Genomic DNA, 18,631 nt, shown 5'->3' on the forward strand with positions numbered 1-18,631 from the left:
GGCCATGCATTTTTTACTCTCAGCTGATACCAGAAGGAGAGTGTATTCACACTCAATTCCATCCTTAATTAAATTTCATTCCTTGTTGTTTGGGGTAATTTTCTCCTCTTCAGTGGTGTTTGGGGAACACCATTTCATGAAATGCTGTGATAAGAGTGTGTGATGTTTGTTTTTAGATCACTGGATTTTTTGGTTTGAAATATGCCTCAGGCTGAGAGAGTTGATGCATAAATGTTATCATAACCATACAGGTCCTATACAATGCTCTATTTCCACACCATAAAATTTGTCAGGTATTTAAAGATAGACGGTTCCTCTTTTTGCATCATTTAACAGCAAACACAGTGTTATGATCACCTTCTGTGCCTGTTTCTGTACAGAACCTGTAGTAGCTCTTCCTGCTGGCAGTACAAGGAACACTTCAGTACAGATCAAGGCAGTGTGGTCTCAGTAATCCTCAAACTGCTGGTGTGAAAGGCTTACAGGGCAGGTGTTACTGTTCTGCAGGAAGAGACCAAGGCAGAAAGCTTTGAAATGCAATGATCTCCTTTTATGAAAGTGCCTTCTACTTGAAATGGTAGCTTGTAGAAATACACTTCATACTTTTGAAGGCCTGTCCAGAGGGAAGCAGAAGGTGACAGCTGTCTGGGTGATTTTTAGTTAGTTTCTAAAATTGGACCTAAAATTTGAATGTGCACAAAGGGGAGAAAATAAATCCTAAATTTCTGTCCTAAGTGCAAGAAGGGGCACTGCTGCTCCTGTGTGTGGTCCTGGTTTTACTCACTTTTGAGTTATAAGGACACATTGCTTTGTCCATGTCTTCATCTCCAGAAGATTGGTTGTAATATCTATGTGCTGGCTTGGCAGATGGCAGTGATAAGTGTTTACTGTACTTGATATGAGTAAGATTTTCCATTTACTTCAAATGCTTCTTCCCAACTGCTCTGAACTGCCAGAATTCCTTCAACTTGAGATCTGATGTTTGTTTTTATTTCTCTTCAAAAAACTTGTAAACTAAAGAAGTCCAGCCATCCATTTTTTTGATAACTTGAAGAACCTAATTTAGAGCAGACAGATTCTAATCTTAACTGCCCCTCTGAAAAGCCTTGCTCACCCCCACTACCATAGCAGGAGTCTGTGGAAAGTGACTACCCCAGGCTAAATTTAGCATCCATGATTATTCCTTAAGCATCTAAGGAAACTCATTTTTTTTATAGGTGTTGAACACCCAGGCATTTCCACTGACGTCAGGAGGAACTTCTGTCTATTTTGCACCTTTGAAAATCAGCCTGCTATTTTGGCAGTCACAGAAAGACTTAACTATCTAGCATTAAGTGATTTTTTTTAAACTCTGTTTTATATTTAATCTTGGCACCAGTGTAGCTTTTCACTGCTGCAAGACTTAAGACATTGCACTCTTTAATGTGAAGAAAACTGGTACACAGCTGTATTGAATTCAAATTTAAAAAAAGCAAAAATCCCAAACACCCAACTATAAATGATTGTGTAGCTCTGGGGTATTATTTCACCTAGAGGAGTTCCTTTGAGTTATGAAAACCTCTATAGTCCAAGCTCATCTCCAGCTCGGTTCTGGAGAGTAGTTCCACTACAAGTTTTCTTTGGCACAGTAGCTGATCATCTTTGACTCTACTGCTATCCATAGGCTTCCAGTCCCCTTCATTTGCTGGTACAATGATCTGTTATATACCAGATCATGGAAGAAATTTGAGGCAACCCTCCCTCTTCTTAATACCTCTTAATCCTAAATAATTTCAGTAACATGGTTTGCAGCGCAGCCCCACAAGCAGCTGTATCTGTGCAAGCACATATTATGTACAATGCACTTGTCACCCATCTGGCATTATAGTAAAAGACAAGCAAAACACCAGACATGAGGCTGAAGTTGGTTTTCTTTTCTTTTGTCTAAGGCCCTCATTTCCATGATGGAGCACAGGTCCCAGAATGGCTCCTGTTGAGAAGAGAGATGCTATAAACAAATAATTGTTTATTTAATTGATAAAGCAGTTTGCTTATCACAGGCTAAAACTGTTGTTTATGCCTTCTGTAGTTGCAGTCATCATTGTTTATTTACCCATCCATTCTTAGTTAAGTGCTTGAGAACTGGTTACTTAGTTAAATTTCTTATTCTTATATAATCAAGTCATCCAAAGATCCCAAGTAATGTTTTGCTATTTATTCTGGTTTAAAGAAAATGTAAGTAATTTAGGAGCCTCACTAAATGCTATTTAGAAACTCTGAAATTTGTCCAAAGGTCTGCTGTTTTACAGGATATTTTAAATGTTTTAGAAAATGGTATTCTATAGACTATGCCTCATTAAAAAAAAAAAAAAAAGCATAAACAAATTAACCCAGTATGTTTAAGTGGTATCTTTAACCACAGAAATAACTAAATTCCTTAAAAATCAGTTTCTTAAACCAAGTGTGAAATAAAAGCTGAATCTTTTTTCATTAATCAGTTACAATAGTGAAGTAATTCACATGGACAGATTATGTGCTTTGTGTATTGAGAAATATTTCATTGAGTAACATGGTATATATGCTAGAGAAGAGCCTTTTGTTGCCTAATTGAGAATTAATGTATGAGGTTTTCCTTTCTCTGTAAGGGTATCAACTGAAACCTTAGTTTAGATTACAAGTGAAACTAGATTTGCTTGTCTCCAAATGTGCTACATAATAGAATGCAAAGACAACATTATTGTGTAAATGTTTTGGGATCTGACTATTGACACGTCTTCCTATCATTTATTGGTTTCAGAGACTTAAGGATGTGTGTTTTGGTAATTGTAAAATTGAAAAAACTTTCAGTATCTGTCACAACCTGCTTTTATGATTATGGAAGTGCTTTTAAGAATGCTGCTAAATTGAATAGGAACATAGTTTTATCCCTCTCTGACTGTATTGACAAATTTATAATGTATTTACTTACTCACTTGGCAATGTAGTGTATAATTACTGGATAAAGATAGCATGATGAAGAAAATCAACAGAGAAAGCAAAGGAAAGACATTTAGAAATCCAGTCAACTAAATCCTGCATTAGCCTACTTTAATTAATCCTTCTATTTCCAGAGAACATACCTTTAGTTCCTTCCATACTATATGTAATGTGTGAATACTTTCATCTCATCCTAAATAGTATTTGGCCATTAAAATATGAATCTGCTGAAACAAAACTGTTAGCCATGCTATCTGGGATAGTTTATGAGCTTTTGGGAAACCAGGAGGAGGAGCACTGTAAGGTACAGCTGGTGGAAGAAGGACCTAAGAATGGAAACAATAGGAGATCCTATGTCTTTACTAAGAAGGTTCATTTGGCAATGACAGGGTAGTGACAATGCATGCTCCTTGTTTAATACACTTGAGAGAAAACCCCTGACAGTATGAGGGGCATTGACTTCCCCTTTGAAACACACCTGCAGATTTCTCTCTTGGAAGATCCACCACAGGATCCTTTTTGGGATTACCTGTACTTCATTTTCAACTCCCCACAGGGAGAGGCAAATGAAACAGAGATTGTTCTTTTCTTCTGTAATAGTGAAGAAGTGGACAATTGGAAAAGAATATAGAGGGAGAGAGAAAACAGTAAAATGGCTGCTCTCAAATATTTTATCATTGCTGAAACAGTTCCCTTCAAACCTATTGGCTTTTTTAATGCAAATCTTTTCCTGAGGAGGCCTTATAGTTTGCTGATACTCTTGTAAAGCAGAAATACAGGAAAGCTGGTGCTCCAAAATTAACTCATTCTGAGCCAAGTAGAAATAGGTCTTTTGACCCTATGACATTTCAACTTTTTGTTGTATATTTTGGTCCCATGACACATGAAATACCTTTTCCTATGCTTTTTTTTGGTCAGTTTTTCAATATTTAGATCCTTTGTCTAACTAGCATTTCAAGTGAGACTTCCCAAATGTCACTTAGCTCAAAAGTGATCCAGAAAGCACCAAAATGCAAATAGGTCTCTGCTCCATTGTCTGAGCATGCCTTCAAAATTATCAGGAGTTGTCTTAATTTTGTTCACCCAAGATCTATATCTAAAAGTCTTGTAAAGAGCAAGAGAGAGGGTGCATGGAAAAGAGATATTGGGGAGTGTGCATCAGTACTTTGGGGTTTCTGACAGAACCTACATGCTTCATGCTCTGCAAGCTCTCTGCTTGGGTCCCTAGTGCTCTGCCTGACTGGTTGGAGAAGGGTGTTTGGACAGCACTTTATGAGATATGAATATGTACCTCTGTACAAATGCAAAGATGCAGTCTTTATTGCATGGATGACAGAGTCCATTAAAACTGTTATTAAAGTGTGTACATTTCTTTGTGACACTCAATTTTGTGCAGTGTAGTGGCAAATCTATTTTAATGCCCTGAAAACTGGGCAAGAACTAATTTATTTCTAGGCATGCACTGTGAGGTTCTGTGGCATAAACTGATTGGGAGTGCTGTGTAAGATGTGAGTAGCCATACTACTGCAGGTTCTAATGTCAGGCTTGCTTGTTTATAGAGTGTACATGCAAGCTTTGCAAAGTGCAGTGTATCAGAGCAGAGAATATTTGGTTAGGGCGCTCTAAAGTTAGCTTACCCTGTTAGAGGGAAATACTGTTGTGCCATACAAATAGCTGGCAGTCCTCAGAGGTTCAGGCTGGATGCTGTGAACTCCCTGCTGTGCCGTGTAGGAGTGCCCTGGTTCTGTCAGAAAGGCACAGGTCCTTGTGGGGGATGCATCTCTATTTCTGCAGATTTCAGTAGGAGGCATTTTGAAGGGCAAAATTTGGCAGTGCTGCATGTAAAAAGAAAGTCTCCCATGATTGTTAATTGTTGAATTAATAAATGCTAGAAATAATACGGCAAATTTAAAGAGAACAGCATGTTCATAAACTTTTCCTTTGAGGGAAATACAAAATCATCATCTAAAAAGAAAAGATAAAAAAGCCATTGACCAAAAATGGATTATTCATTTGTGTTGTTCCGTTGATTCCTTTTTTTTGGTTTGTGTTTGGTTTTGTTTTAAAGCTTTACTGCCATTTAAGAACTGTGTTCTGAATATATTTGATTCACAGATAATTTTTTCACCAACATTTGTTTTTTGAGGATTATGAAATACAATTTCTTTCACTTTCTACAGCATTTTATGTTTTCAAAATATAAATGAGACCGTGAAATACACTCCATTGTAAAGATTACCAGAGCCTGTCTCATCCTGCATTTAGAGGTTTCCATCCATGGAATGTATTTATATTTCACCTCTGCTGTGGGATAGAGGTTTTGGACATGTGCAGCGGTTTTATAACTTGAAGGAACTTGTACAGAAAGCTGTGGAAGAGCAGGAACTCAAACACTGAGTCATTACTCACAAGCTGTCTTTTCACTCTCATTGGAGAATGCAATTTAATATGGGGGCTATTATAACTTGGAAATTTGTTGGTAATTTGAGAACTTTGTTTACTTCATGGACTACACAATTATTTACCATTCTCTAAAGCTAATCTTCCACATTGAGAATGTGCATTGAATAATGGCATGTAAACCAAAATCCAGAGGTATTAATTCTGTTATGATGAGGTATTAACATACCTGTTGGTTTACATAAAAGACAAAGAGAGCAGAGTCATCAAAAAACTCTTGTGTAACTGTAAATGATGTCACACATATTGTTACTGAAGTAGAAGGGGAAATGAAGAGGTAAGATCATTATAAACAGCAAGGGATTGCTCCCCACCACTCCATCTGGCTACTGTGAGTTATCCAGGGCTGACATAATACAACTGGACTTGTGCATTTGGACAAAGGATTCTCATAGAGTATTGCTGTTGGGACCATCTTTTTCCAGGGATTCATGCATATGATGTGAATGAACAAACTGCACTGCAAAAATAGTCACTCACATCCAAGAGAAAGCTGACTTGTACTGTTTAGCAAGGTGGTGACATTATTAATTAAAAGTCTCAGTATTGCAAAGCCTTCCTAGTGGAATATTCTGATAACTCCCACACCCCAGCTCATGATGAAAGATAACCTTGTGCTGAAGATGGACTTTTAATTTATTGGTTGGGAATGTGTGGCTGATGGGAACCTTTCACTTTTAGGTCAGTGTTTTGAACCCAGGCCAGGTGAGTAAGTGACAAGGTTGCTAACACATGCAGACTGTTTGGTAATATCTATGAGGTGAGTTGTATGCTCAGTTTAGCTCTCAGAGGGACAGGTGTCCCTATCACTTAAACCACCAGAAATGGCAGCTTCATTGGAGGTGCCCAAAACTGACCTTATTAGTGAGAGGTAGGGACAGTGACTTTTCATCCTAGAGGTGAAAGCTAAAAAAATGGCTGTATGTGAAAAAGCTTTCTCAGATTGCATCTGTGGGGTTACTCACAGTCATTGCTATTCTTAACAGTTCCCTGAGCTACTTCTTTCTCCATGCTGGAGGGGCTGGCACATTCACTAAAGAGTTTAAGGAGAGAAGAATAACTAGCATGTAACTAGATTTACAGTAGTGGGTAACTGGTTTATACTAAAAAGCTCGATTTGTTTTTTAAATGCAGAATTAACGTTGGATGACAGTGAACAGATACTGAAGATGTTGGTAGTTGTTATGTATTGTTTTCTGTCTGTTCAGAGTAGGTTCTAGTTTTGATTCATTTTTTCACAGTTCTGTATTTACAAGACATTTATGGTTTTGTCACCTTTCTAATCTCTCTTGCTAATCTTTCTGTATTGGGCTTTTTTTCAGGGTAGTGTATGAGCATCTCAAAAACAATGATTAATTTCCCCATAAAATAGTGCTGTGGAATATGGAGGGTCTATTATTATCCTTGAATACAGAAGTGGGATGCTGAAAAGTACTCAGCTATGGCTAACATTTCTTCCTATTGTTGTGAAAAGGATTATAGTCCTTGTGAGGAATCATGGGTCATAATTTGCTCAGCATTTAAGACAGTAAAACATTTTAAAAATTCCTGTCTTAGGTGCCTTAAAAGCTGTTGCAAAGCTGGGGAGAACACACAAGTGTCAGGGTCTCTTCTCAAGGATGATAATACAGACCTCGGGAAAAGGTCCCCATAAAACAGATCATGGAATCCACTTTCATTTTATTTTGGTTTGTTTAGTTTCCCATAAACACTCTTCTGCCTATTGACTTTGACTCTCCCTCTACCCTCCATTTCTTCAGCTTTGTTTCATTATGTTCTCTGTTTTCACCATCTTTTCTTTTTCTCTAATATCACTGACAAGTCTCCAATATTAGATTTCTTTTTGCTAAGGGAAATTAGAGGGTCATATGAAAATAGAGGATGGAAATGGGGATCACCACTTAAAGTACAACCTGACAGAAACAAAATTTACAGCTACCTTTTGCTTGCCAAGTGCTTGGATTCCTACAAGGGTGTTGTTTTCCGCTGAGTGTCTTCTTATTTTGTAGTCTTTGGATCACTCATCTGGCAGGACACAGTCTGACAGGAAAAACAGTCTTCTTGATACTCTCCCTTTTCAGTGCTGCAGTGTAGATGTCTGTTAGGGTATAAATCTTCCATGAAGATCATAGAAAGTACAATTGGAAGAATTGAGACTTCTTGCTTATCTGAATCTGGCTTTCAGATTCAGTAATTTCACTGATTTGTTGAGATTAGTTTGAATTGTAGCTCTGACGTGAAACATGCTTGCAGACACATAGTTTTCTTGTCTTACTCAAATGTGATGAGCATGCACCCTGTTCTGTTATCCATATGAGTAAGTAAAGGGTAGTATAGGAAATGCTTCAGGGCAGATTCCTACAGAAGTCTGTTTAATAAGCTCTTCCACTTAGAGTGGGCCTCTACTCACCATTAGTAGGAATAAACTCTCTGTCTTGCTAAACACAGGTTTTTTTTTTCCCCACTATGGTTCTGTGTTTCCTTTTCCCCTCTGATAAATAGCTGGCTGCTATTGCAACCAACTTAGGTACAAGAAATAAAAGAGATCTGCTTCTGTAGAGTCTGGGTGGAGGAGCTTTAAAATACTTTGGCTTAACCAGTGCAACTAGGACTAATGGCTAAATTCTAGATAAAGTCGTGAACAGAGGATGTGTGTATACATAAATTCAGGAAATGGAGGCTTAGAACTGTAGTACAATATAAGCTTTTGCTTACTTGTCCTTGGAAGTTTAATTTTCAATATAAGATTGGATTTAGCAGAAGCTGATGCTTATTTACCTAGTTTCCCACTTTCATGTAAACAAAATATGCCAGACCTTTTGTAAGACTGTGTTTCTCCCTTTTTTGTTCCAATTGCCATATGTAAATTTTTTCACAGACCGTTCTGGTCTGCTTAGGTCATAGGAGTGTGTCAAAAAATATTCAGAATTCAGAGAACACATCAGAAGCAGGCAGGAGTGGGGTTTCTTTCCCCCTGATAGTTCCTTTGTCTTTCTAATTCCTTCACCTTAACAAATTGGATAGCTTGCTATTGTTGTAAAGATAAGTAAAAAATCTTACTATTTTTATAATGCAAGATAAAACCATACCCATGATTTTATTAAATATTTTCATAGGATCCCTACATCTTTTATTTCTATGTTATTTTTCTGAGTAGACATCTCTTACACGCATGATGCTTGAAATTCTGAAAGTAGATTTAGATCAGCATTTTCCTGTGGATCCTAAGTACCTTTTAGTTTCAAATGGGATTTATAATATTGCATATGTTCTCACTTCTGAAATATCAAATTTTTTGTTTGAAAATACATTTTTGAATAGGGAGAATAATTTTAAATTGAAAAAGTACTCCAGCAGGCAACCCTATGGTACTGCATGTATTTTGAGAAGTCACATAGTTGGATTTTATAGATCCTTTCTTAATGGGTGTCACCAGCAGTACTGAAGAAGGAAGGGGCTTCCTTCAGAGAACAGAGCAGTTGGAGCATTATATCGATGGTCCATCAAAGCTCTGTGTTGTCTGAACACTTGCCTAAATTTTCCCATTCAAGCTTGAGGCTTTCTTGCATGTAAAGATGGGCTTATGTGCCTGTAACTTCTCTGCCTTTTCCAGCTATCTCAGGTGATTCAATAAAGATATCTGCCTGCTACTAATAAACTTTGCAATTTTTTAACTGTTTTAGCCTCTTCAAATACCTTGTGAAACCTCTCAGCTTTCTTCCTTTCCTTCCTGTTCTTTCCTTAAGAAAAAAAGGCTGAGGTGAAGATAGTGCATTCAGTGATCCATGCTAAATTTTCCATGCAACTTGCTACCACCTGAGGTTTTTTATCTAGTTTAGACCACTGGGAAAACACAAACTTTCTCTGTTTTCTCCTCTGAAAGAAAGAACTAATGTCACTCACTTTGTAACAAAAGACTTAATAATCTTGACATTGCTTGGGGTTCAACCTTGCCAAATTATTCTTCAAGGGCTATTTACATGCTCTGGGTATTTTTTTGGAAATCGTGAGCACTGTAAAACAGACGTGCAGTCATTCAGCACTGGAGGGAGTTGCATGTTTTACAGGAAACCCTAGACTCACGGGATTAGGCCACCTGCTTTGCAAGGACTGAGGTCTCCCCAGGCTCTTCCATGCAAGCAAAATGCAGAGTGCCAATAAGACGTGTGCAAAGTCCTGTGTGATGAATGCATCCCTTTGGTGACTTCTCCTGTGAGTGATAAAACTAAGGAACTGGAAGGAAGTTCCCTGAGTTAGTAGAGCAGATCTGCTGTCAGTGCAGAATGTGCCAGCATATCATATCTGACACCATCTGTTCAGCTATATGGATGGATGTGCTGGAGCAGGAAGGGCTTACCCCAGCTTTGGATTTGGGGTACTTGTGATGGAGCTTCTGTTTGCTTCCATTGTGAGGTGGTTCTGCCCTTATCCTTTCTGGCATTCCCAGGAATTTGGCTTTGACATAGTGCCTGTGATTTGAGGGTTTTCTTTTAATACCATTTTGGAATATGCTAAACATTTCCCCTACCTCAACCTTCACACCATCCTTTGCAGTATTTTCCCTCTGCTTCACTTGAGTTGTTGCTGTACTCTGGTACATTTGGTGTTAAAATCTAATGTTGATTCCTGATGTTCTGACATGATACTGGTGAAGCATCTCTGCTGTTATTCTACATATGTCAGTGTATTTAGGTTTCCACTGCAAGGGAAAAGCACAGCAAGGGAACAGTTAATAGTAATTTAAGTCAACAGCTAAAATAGAAGATTTTATTTCTTTTCAATTCATAAAAATATACTCATGCATGTATGCAAGTATAGCTGCTCTAGATGCTCTAGGAACAGCTGAAGATACCATGTGTAGTTATTGGTTTACATCAAGCTAGTTTAAAAGTGCTGTTTTAAAAATTTTCTGCTGCATTTCACCTTCCAGCCTCTTTTGGGAACAGAATAAACAGTCAAGAGAACGAGGGCCAACACAGACTGTATCATAAGTCCAGAGAAAACCCCTGATTCCACAGCCATCAGGACATGCTGTGGACACAGGAGCTAGGATATCATGTTCCAAGTTCACAACTTATATTTTAAAACATGGATAACAGTCAGATGGGAAATTCTTCAAGGGGAAACCTCAGTCTGGCCTACTGGGAATGTTCTGGCAGAGCTCCTTCTGTAACACCCTTGTCATGCACTCAGAGCCCAGTAATGTTCTGTATAATTGCAGAGTGAATCACTGCATCCCATTTAGCCTAGAAGTAATGGAGACCCTCAGCCAACACAAAGAGAGAGGAAAAGCCCCTTAGAAGAAGGGCTGTAAAGCAGTTTAAAGAAACAGCTCTATCAGACTGAAATAATTTGGGATAATATGTATGTAAACAAATGTGTTATATGTTTTTATTTGAAGTTAATTTTAGTCAGGTGAGTTCTCCTGCTCTAGTTATTAGAATTTAAGGTCTACGAAAAACAAATTGTGCTTCTGTTTTCCCTAGAAACCAGAAAATATTAAATTTCCAATTGAAGTAAAATCAAATGATTCTCTTGGAGCAAGGAGCCTTTCTTGGGCTACTGATAGGGGTACAGACAAGCAGACTCATGGCTTTTGAAATAAATATTAATTTTGAATACTTTAGCAGACAGAAATTGATTTGAGTTGGGGTGAGTGAAAGGCAGAGTTAGTCTTGATAAGAGATATATGTACCAAATAGGATACAGGTCCCCTGTGCTTCATTAGGCTGGATCCACTTCTGAATTTCAATGCTGAGTGCCAAGTGTCTCCCCTGTGCACACAAGTTATGCTGCTGCTTTAGCGATTTTCATTATAGACTCACTGTCAGCACCAAACTAGAAATTTATTTTACATCTGCAGGAGGTGGAACAAGTTGTCTTGACTCACCAGTGTTGGAGGGTGTGGTGACTGTTGCTTTCTCAGTTGTCTTTATCGGTATTATTACATGCACATGTGAAACTTGTTATCATAGCATCTTGTTTTCTGGCTTTGAGCCACCATCAAAAGCAAGTTATTGTTACACTCACATTAGAAGGACACGTGGGCATTCCCAGAGCTGTAGGACAACTCAGATCTCAAAGGCACCATTTTTCCCTGCAAAGTGGGTCTTTCATTGTGTCTGTGTAAAAAATATTAGTACAAATTGGGCATACCTTATTCTTTTTATGGCATTAATTATTGATTGATAATTAATTAGGGATATCTCTTTTTGCTGCTCCTGGGTTGCAATTTTATTTGTCAGAGAATTGTGAAATTAAGTGGCCCGAGTAAATTACCAGGTAAGGGCTTTTTCCCCCGTAGGTATACACTTTGCCATCCCAGATCTGTGAATTGTGGAGAATATGCTCTTGGCAGTGTTCACAAGGAGGCTAAGTGGGCATAGAACATAAACTGCATTCTCTTTCCTGGAGTTACTGTTTCCAAAATAGACCGGTGACAGCAGTAGACAATTAATGGTGCATTAAGAGAACATTTACCTGTGGGACTGCAAGTTCTTTGGCTTCCTGCCCTGCATCCTCTTTTCTGGGGTCTCTCCTACAGAACGTTAGCAAACTTTCTTTTGCAATAACAAACTTGGAGAAAATTTTATTTATTTATATTTTCAATTTGTAGAGTCGTGTAGGGTAAATAAATCCGAAAAAGAAATGTCTAGCTTTGTAGACATTTATTTGTGTTCTTCCTGGTATTCAGCTTGGTGCCTTAAGTCCTGCTTTGTTTCTCTGAGCAATCTGATACTCTGAAATGTTCTGTACAGCTCAGCAGAAAAAGGAATTTGCTTTGTCTAAGTCATTTAATAGCTTTTAAATCCCAATGGATTACAAATTTCCAGGATACTGTATGCAGGCTGTATCTTGATCTCTAGGACTTGAACGTGCTTTGAATTGTTTCTCAATAACTATGAATAGAATTGTTTGTTAAAGCCAAAGCAGTGAGAACAAGTGGTATCACAGGGATGAGGGTTAAATAAAATGTGGATTGAGGAAACTGTTAAAATCTGGAAGTTAAATTGTGCAGTAGCCTTCATGCAGTCATTAATGAATTCCATCACTGAAACAAAGCTAACACTTCCCTAAGTATCATTTCTATAACCATGTTTAGTCCTGGGAGAAACAAGCTAGTTTGGAAGGCACCAGGCTTCAGAAGCCACACAACAGGAGTCTGCTGTGAAGCGCAGTGGCATTTCCATGAGGCACAGGACAATTGTTGGAAGTGGACAGACAGCACCAAGGCATGGCTTGGGTCACTGATAAAACAGAAAACTGATCAACTGTAGTTTAAATAAAAGATGTAGCTCTCTTATTCTAGATAGAGAAGGTAATCAAAACTATCTAGATACAGATGGTCTAAATAAAGACTCCAATCACAGTAGAGTTCTTCAGCAGAACTTCTTATCTCATTGATGGAGGCTTTGTGGTAATTCCAAATTTATCTTTCAAAATTCTGCAAATGCAATGCAACTGGAAAGAATCTTAAATAACCTACAAATATAGAAAAGCAGATCAGAAAAACCACTCTGTCATCAAACTATTTCTTGAAAACAGTTTGACTCAGCAGTAGCAGCATCTTTTCCTTGTCTATATCACAGCAACATAGGCTGATTATTGTCTGCATAGAAAGAATAACACTAGAAAACCATTTGTCTCTCAGGAAATTCAGTGCCATAAAAATGTCCATTTTCAAGAGAAATTATTTAAATTATTTGAAAACTTTGTGATCTTAGGATCAAACTTGTTTAGTATCTATCAGTGCAGCATTGAGTAAGTTAATTCATATATATAAATATACGTATGCATGTATATGAGCTAAGAAATGCCATGATCCTTTTCTTCTTAAGAAACTGAGAAGTAATCTTCTTCACAGTAGGCATCCAGATTCATATTTTAAGACTTCTCAACCAGTGGGGTTGTTGCCATTAAACACTTAATTAAATGAAAAATGATGAAAACTCATTTACTTGAGTGGTACAAGATGAAATTTACCATAAATATCTAAAAGAAGAGATGGGAATGGCTGGGGTTTTTCTCCAACTTCGTCTCTGAGTTTATTATGGTTTGCTTGGAACAGTTCTACAAACTGCAATGGTATCTGCAAATAAGCACATGTCCATCACTTAAGCCTAATTCACGAAAGGCTCATTTATTTAAAGGTTCAGATTTCTAATATTTATTGCCAAATTGCCATACAAGGTTTATGTGCATTTACCCTTGAGTGCTTTCAGCTTTTTTTTTTTCTGGATTTCCATAGTATTATTCCTTCCAAGAAGCTTGTAATAATTTTTAATGTTTGCAAATGACTTAATGTGGTGCTAAGCCTTTTGAGATACATACCACCAAAACAAGATACTGCTTGAGGCAGAAAAATTAGTCTTGTAAACTGGATCCTAACCCTATAATGATCCAAAAGAAATGCCATCCTAACACTCCATCATGTCATGCCCTGATGCTGGAGGTGCCTACAATCTGCGCTGTGAGGACTGGTATGCTCAGGTCTCTCATGAACTCTGTAAAGCTATTTACCTTAAAATGAGGAACATTCTGCCTTCCTGAATGGGAGCTAACATCCTTTTATTAAAATGTGTTTGCAGATATGCTTCGGCTGCAAGCTTACTTAGCCTTATGTGCACACAGAACAACTCACATTCCTATCTACAAATCATACTCTGCAAATCAACACAGACCTCTTCCCCAGGAACACCTCCAATATTTTCTTCTCTCTCCTCTTTTTTCTGGGTACCTAGAATTAGGGATTTCACTGCACAGCTCTGCCATACCCATAGCACTTTTTGCTTCCTTTTGATTCAACAGGAGAAGATGATAAAAGGAAGCTGTTCCTTGTCAGTGTAGGAGCACTGAGAAAAGAGCCCAGTAAGCTGCCCATCAATTCTTCACATAAACTTGTTGAGTCAAGCCCAACAATAAGTCACAATGTTATTCTTTAACAGAAAGTTGCTTTTTTAAGATAAGATTAAACCATTTGGCAAAGTTCAGTCCGTGTTTTATTAAGGTATCAAATCTGTCTAGAATTTGTAGAAATTGGTTCCAGGGAAGATCTTTACCTTAATCTACTGGCCTTCCTTATTAATTTCTGAGAGATCAGAAATTAAATATTCTAAAGAGAACAGGCAAGAATAAAGGAGGCCAAAGGGAATTTCTTATTTATAACTGGAATATATCTCATTTCTTTTTAATTATTTGAATTAAATGTTTTTAAAACTGGAAATTTGATGTAGCAAAAGAAGAGGAATTCCAAATATCTGACAATTTTAACAAGCTGAAGTCTAATTTACTCAAAATGTTTCATAACAATGATTTTGTAATATAACTAGAGGTAAACACCTTCTAAAATACCTTTATAAATCTTAAAATACACTGAAAAGCAAGGACCATTTGTCAGAAGGCTGAGAGAACTAATGGATATTTAAAACCAGACTAATTTAACTACTAAGTTTTATAGTAGCCTGTATTTTGACTTCATTCATACAAAAGGTAGCATGTGTATGATCTCTGCAATGGAATTAGTTCTGCTCTTCACCTCTGCAAGCAAAAGCAGACTTGGTTACTCTCTGTGGACACAAAAATATTCCTGGTTGCTTTTGTGGTTGTTTCTTCCCCCACAAACTTAAGTATCTGCTTTTCTGTCCAAGTTTTGCCTTTATGTGTCTATTGCCTTTATCTGTCTGGAGATGCATCTGCAAGCAGAATCTAGCACAAAATTGTTTATATTCAAGAAGTTCTTCTATTCAAGAACATCTGAGATAAGAATTTTGTACTTGGCAATATGTTTAGAATGAATGGGAGCTGGACATCCAAATCTCAGATGCAGTATTTACTCAGATGGCTTAGCAGTTGTTTGGAAATAAGTATTGATAAGTTGTTGATAAGTATTTTTTTAATTGCTATTACAGACGTTTACAGCCTGGTGCAATTCCCACCTCAGGAAAGCAGGCACACAGATTGAGAACATTGAGGAGGACTTCAGAAATGGCCTCAAACTGATGCTTCTCTTGGAAGTTATCTCAGGTTAGCCAAAATAAACTTTTCTGTGTATTTACATTAACTGAAACACTCTTAAAGGAATAAAAATTATTAACAATTCAAAACAGTGAACACAAACTCTAAGTAGACTGAAAAGTGAGAGATGTAACACACTGAAAGGCAAAAAGGAGGAGAAAAGAAGCTCTGCTTTTTGCTTGTCTCCAGAATTTTCTGGTTTGTGCTTGTGTTCCAGGATATCACAATGTATCAGGGTACCATTGACATCACAGTATTGCTGAACAAACCAAAAACATTGAGGACCTTGTCTTAGCCCCTAACACTTAAAAAGCCTTTACACATAGGTTACAAATTCATTTTATTCTGCTTTTAGCATAAACATTTTGCTTTGCTTTTAATGGCTTTATTGGATGTACCAACGCTTTCAAAAGTGAGTGCCTAAAGCACACCTAGATCAGTATTTAGTCACAAATAAAAGGTCTCATTTTTCAAAAGAGTGGAGCATCCAAGAACTTCTGCTAACTGATGTAAACTCACTATGTCCCTTTTGTTATGCATTATTTAGTGGGGCAGTCTTCAAGGTAAGATCAGAATGCCCCTTAATGGGAAGGGAATAGCTCAAGCAACAAATACACAAGACAGTTTAGATTTTTGCTGGAGATTTCAGTGTGGAAAGAAATTTTTGAAATGATCATTCCTCATGAAATGGAGAATCTGTTTTGAAATGATTATTCTTTGTGATCATTTGAAAAGATAAATTTGTTCAAGCACATCAGCCCTGAAATGAGCTCTCTGCTGTGCTGGACGAGGTTGTTAAAAGTCATTCTTCTGGGTTAGATGTGCAAGGATGCTATGGCTGATCTGCTGGATAGAATCCAGCCTCTCTTTATGGTCTGGCAGATAAGGATGATGAGCTCTGAGAACATTCTGCCTTCTTAATATTCAGCTACTGTAACAGACAGTAGCCATAAACCAGAAGAGGAGCAGGAGAAAGTACACATATCTTCCAAATGTTTAGGACAAACAAAAATTTTATTGTGGTTTTACTGCTATATCAGAGATCAAAATCAAATGCTTCAACATTTGAATTTTCTTTTCAGGGTTTGATTCAAACCTCTTTGGGATTTTTTCAGAAAAATACCTATTAAAATAATTGCTGACTTTTAGGTAGTGTTAGGGAACATCCACTCTTGATTTCTAATCGCTTTTATGTCTGTAGCAAGGTGTATTTAAGAATGATCACATTAAATTTGTTGTTCTGCAGGGGAAAGGCTACCGAAACCAGACAGAGGAAAGATGCGCTTCCATAAAATTGCTAATGTCAACAAAGCTCTGGATTACATCGCCAGCAAAGGAGTGAAACTTGTGTCAATTGGTGCAGAAGGTATGTGACAGATCTTGACAGTCACCTTACTTAGCCACATTACAGAGCAGTCTGGTAGAGACCCTTGGCCACATTATGTTCTCCACATATGGGTGCCTCAAACGTCCCTTAATGTTGATTCCTGGACTTTATCTGTGAAAGGACAAGAGGTTGAAATTTTTGGACTGCTAGAGAGGGATAGGGGTATAAATGAACACTACGCTTACTTGTCTCTAAGGTTAAATTGAATTGTCTGTGTTTCAGTAGGTGTTCAGATAATGATTTATTTTTTTTCTTACAGAACATTGTGGTTTCCTATAGATTATTAAAAATAGGAACTCATTTAGAAACCAGGTTGGATTCTGGGGTGTGCTCTATGCGGTCTGGCATAGAGATTTTCTGCAGCTGTGTTTCTAAAATTCAGATGTAGAGTTAAGGGAGTGATCAAAAGAAACTGGTAGCTGGGGAGAGATTGAACATATGAAGAAAGTGGAGTGGGATGCTATTTACTAAAGTAATTGCTTTTTTATTGTTCTGCTGTTCAGGTAGCTAAGTACCAATGTGTGGTTGGCTAGCTAGATTCTGATGGATGTAAACTCAGCTAAAGAAGGCAGTCTCTCACTGTGACTGAACCTATGCCTCCCTAGGAGATTCAATTTATTGTTTAAAAATTACAAAGGTTATGTAGAACTTGTTGCTCATGCAGATATTTGCAGACTGGTTTCCATAGCCACTACCATACCAAGAATGATGTGGCTAGCATGATATCCAACTATTTTTGATTCCATAGCCTGAATGTTGTGCTTTCTGTGCTTTTTTCCCCCACTCTTACATGTCCTTAGAGCAAAATTTTGGTTGTAACCACATTATGATGATAATCACTCCTATATTCTGTGACATTTTTGGCCTTTTTAGATTGATTTATGAGCCTCTTCTTCCTGTTTCCAGATTCCTTCAGGATTATATGAATCCTTATTTTGGCTTCCAAGCCTTGATCCCAGGGAGCTTACTGTAATTGTGGATGGAACAGGAGATTCATTATGTGGGATAAGGGTATCTGTAGAAATAATGGAGAGATCTGGCAGCATATGTTGTTTTTACTATGGTTTGACCTAGCCCACTTGGTTCCTCAAGGATTGTTCACCAAGTGTGTTCAGTTTCTAGATCTAGAACTCAAAAATCCCAAGGAATGTGTTCCATGGGCAGAGAGTTTGTTTGAACTCCCTGTTTATTTATTTGAGACTGAACAGGGTGAGTCACCTGAATGTCCAAATTCATACTGTCTGTCTTTAGGCACATAGTTGAGACATTTTTTGGGGAATATATCATCAGTGAGGAGAAAGGGGTAATTCTTACAGGCACTTCAGATCTCTTCTGCATTTCAGAGGTGCCTGGCTCCCTCCATCACTTGTACAGACTGCTGGGGCACCTGTGTCCTTTGCTCAGTTAAATGAAGTAGGATGGAAAAATATGCTTCTACCTTAAACCTCTGCAGTAAGGCTCTTCTGAGAGTGACATGGCATTGAATGGACAGCAGAGGGTACTGAAGAGACAATTTATGTGTGGAAATGAAAATTAGGAATACAGATGCATGGTTGATAGCTGGTGAAGAAATGCTGAGATTACAGAGCACGGAGCATATGAAATGTAGTTTCTGTCAGGTCAGGCAGGAGACTCTGAGGCTTCCTAACCAAAACCAGAGCATAGCAAAAGGCATATCTTGTGGGACAGAGTGGCTGTTCTTGCTGATCACAGCACAAGGCTGGAGTATTTAAACCAAAATACATCAGCTCATATCTGCTCCTGAACAGAGCAAGCCAGCCCTCTGCACTCCCATCTCCCTTATTTTGCCCTGTT

The 18,631-nt window shown here is 37.8% G+C and overlaps 1 protein-coding gene across 4 annotated transcripts in view; it reads left to right on the forward strand.

Moving 5' to 3' along the window:
* ACTN2 (actinin alpha 2) overlaps nucleotides 1-18,631 on the forward strand; it is a 67,008-nt gene that overhangs the window by 7,811 nt on the left and 40,566 nt on the right. For all 4 annotated transcript variants that reach the window (XM_050973172.1, XM_050973169.1, XM_050973168.1 and 1 more), the window contains exons 2-3: nucleotides 15,324-15,438; nucleotides 16,676-16,795. In XM_050973172.1, the coding sequence (XP_050829129.1) occupies nucleotides 15,324-15,438; nucleotides 16,676-16,795 (235 nt within the window). The remainder of the gene's footprint in view (nucleotides 1-15,323; nucleotides 15,439-16,675; nucleotides 16,796-18,631) is intronic.

The sequence above is a fragment of the Serinus canaria genome, chromosome 3 (genome assembly GCF_022539315.1).
Source record: "Serinus canaria isolate serCan28SL12 chromosome 3, serCan2020, whole genome shotgun sequence".
NCBI lineage: Eukaryota > Metazoa > Chordata > Aves > Passeriformes > Fringillidae > Serinus > Serinus canaria.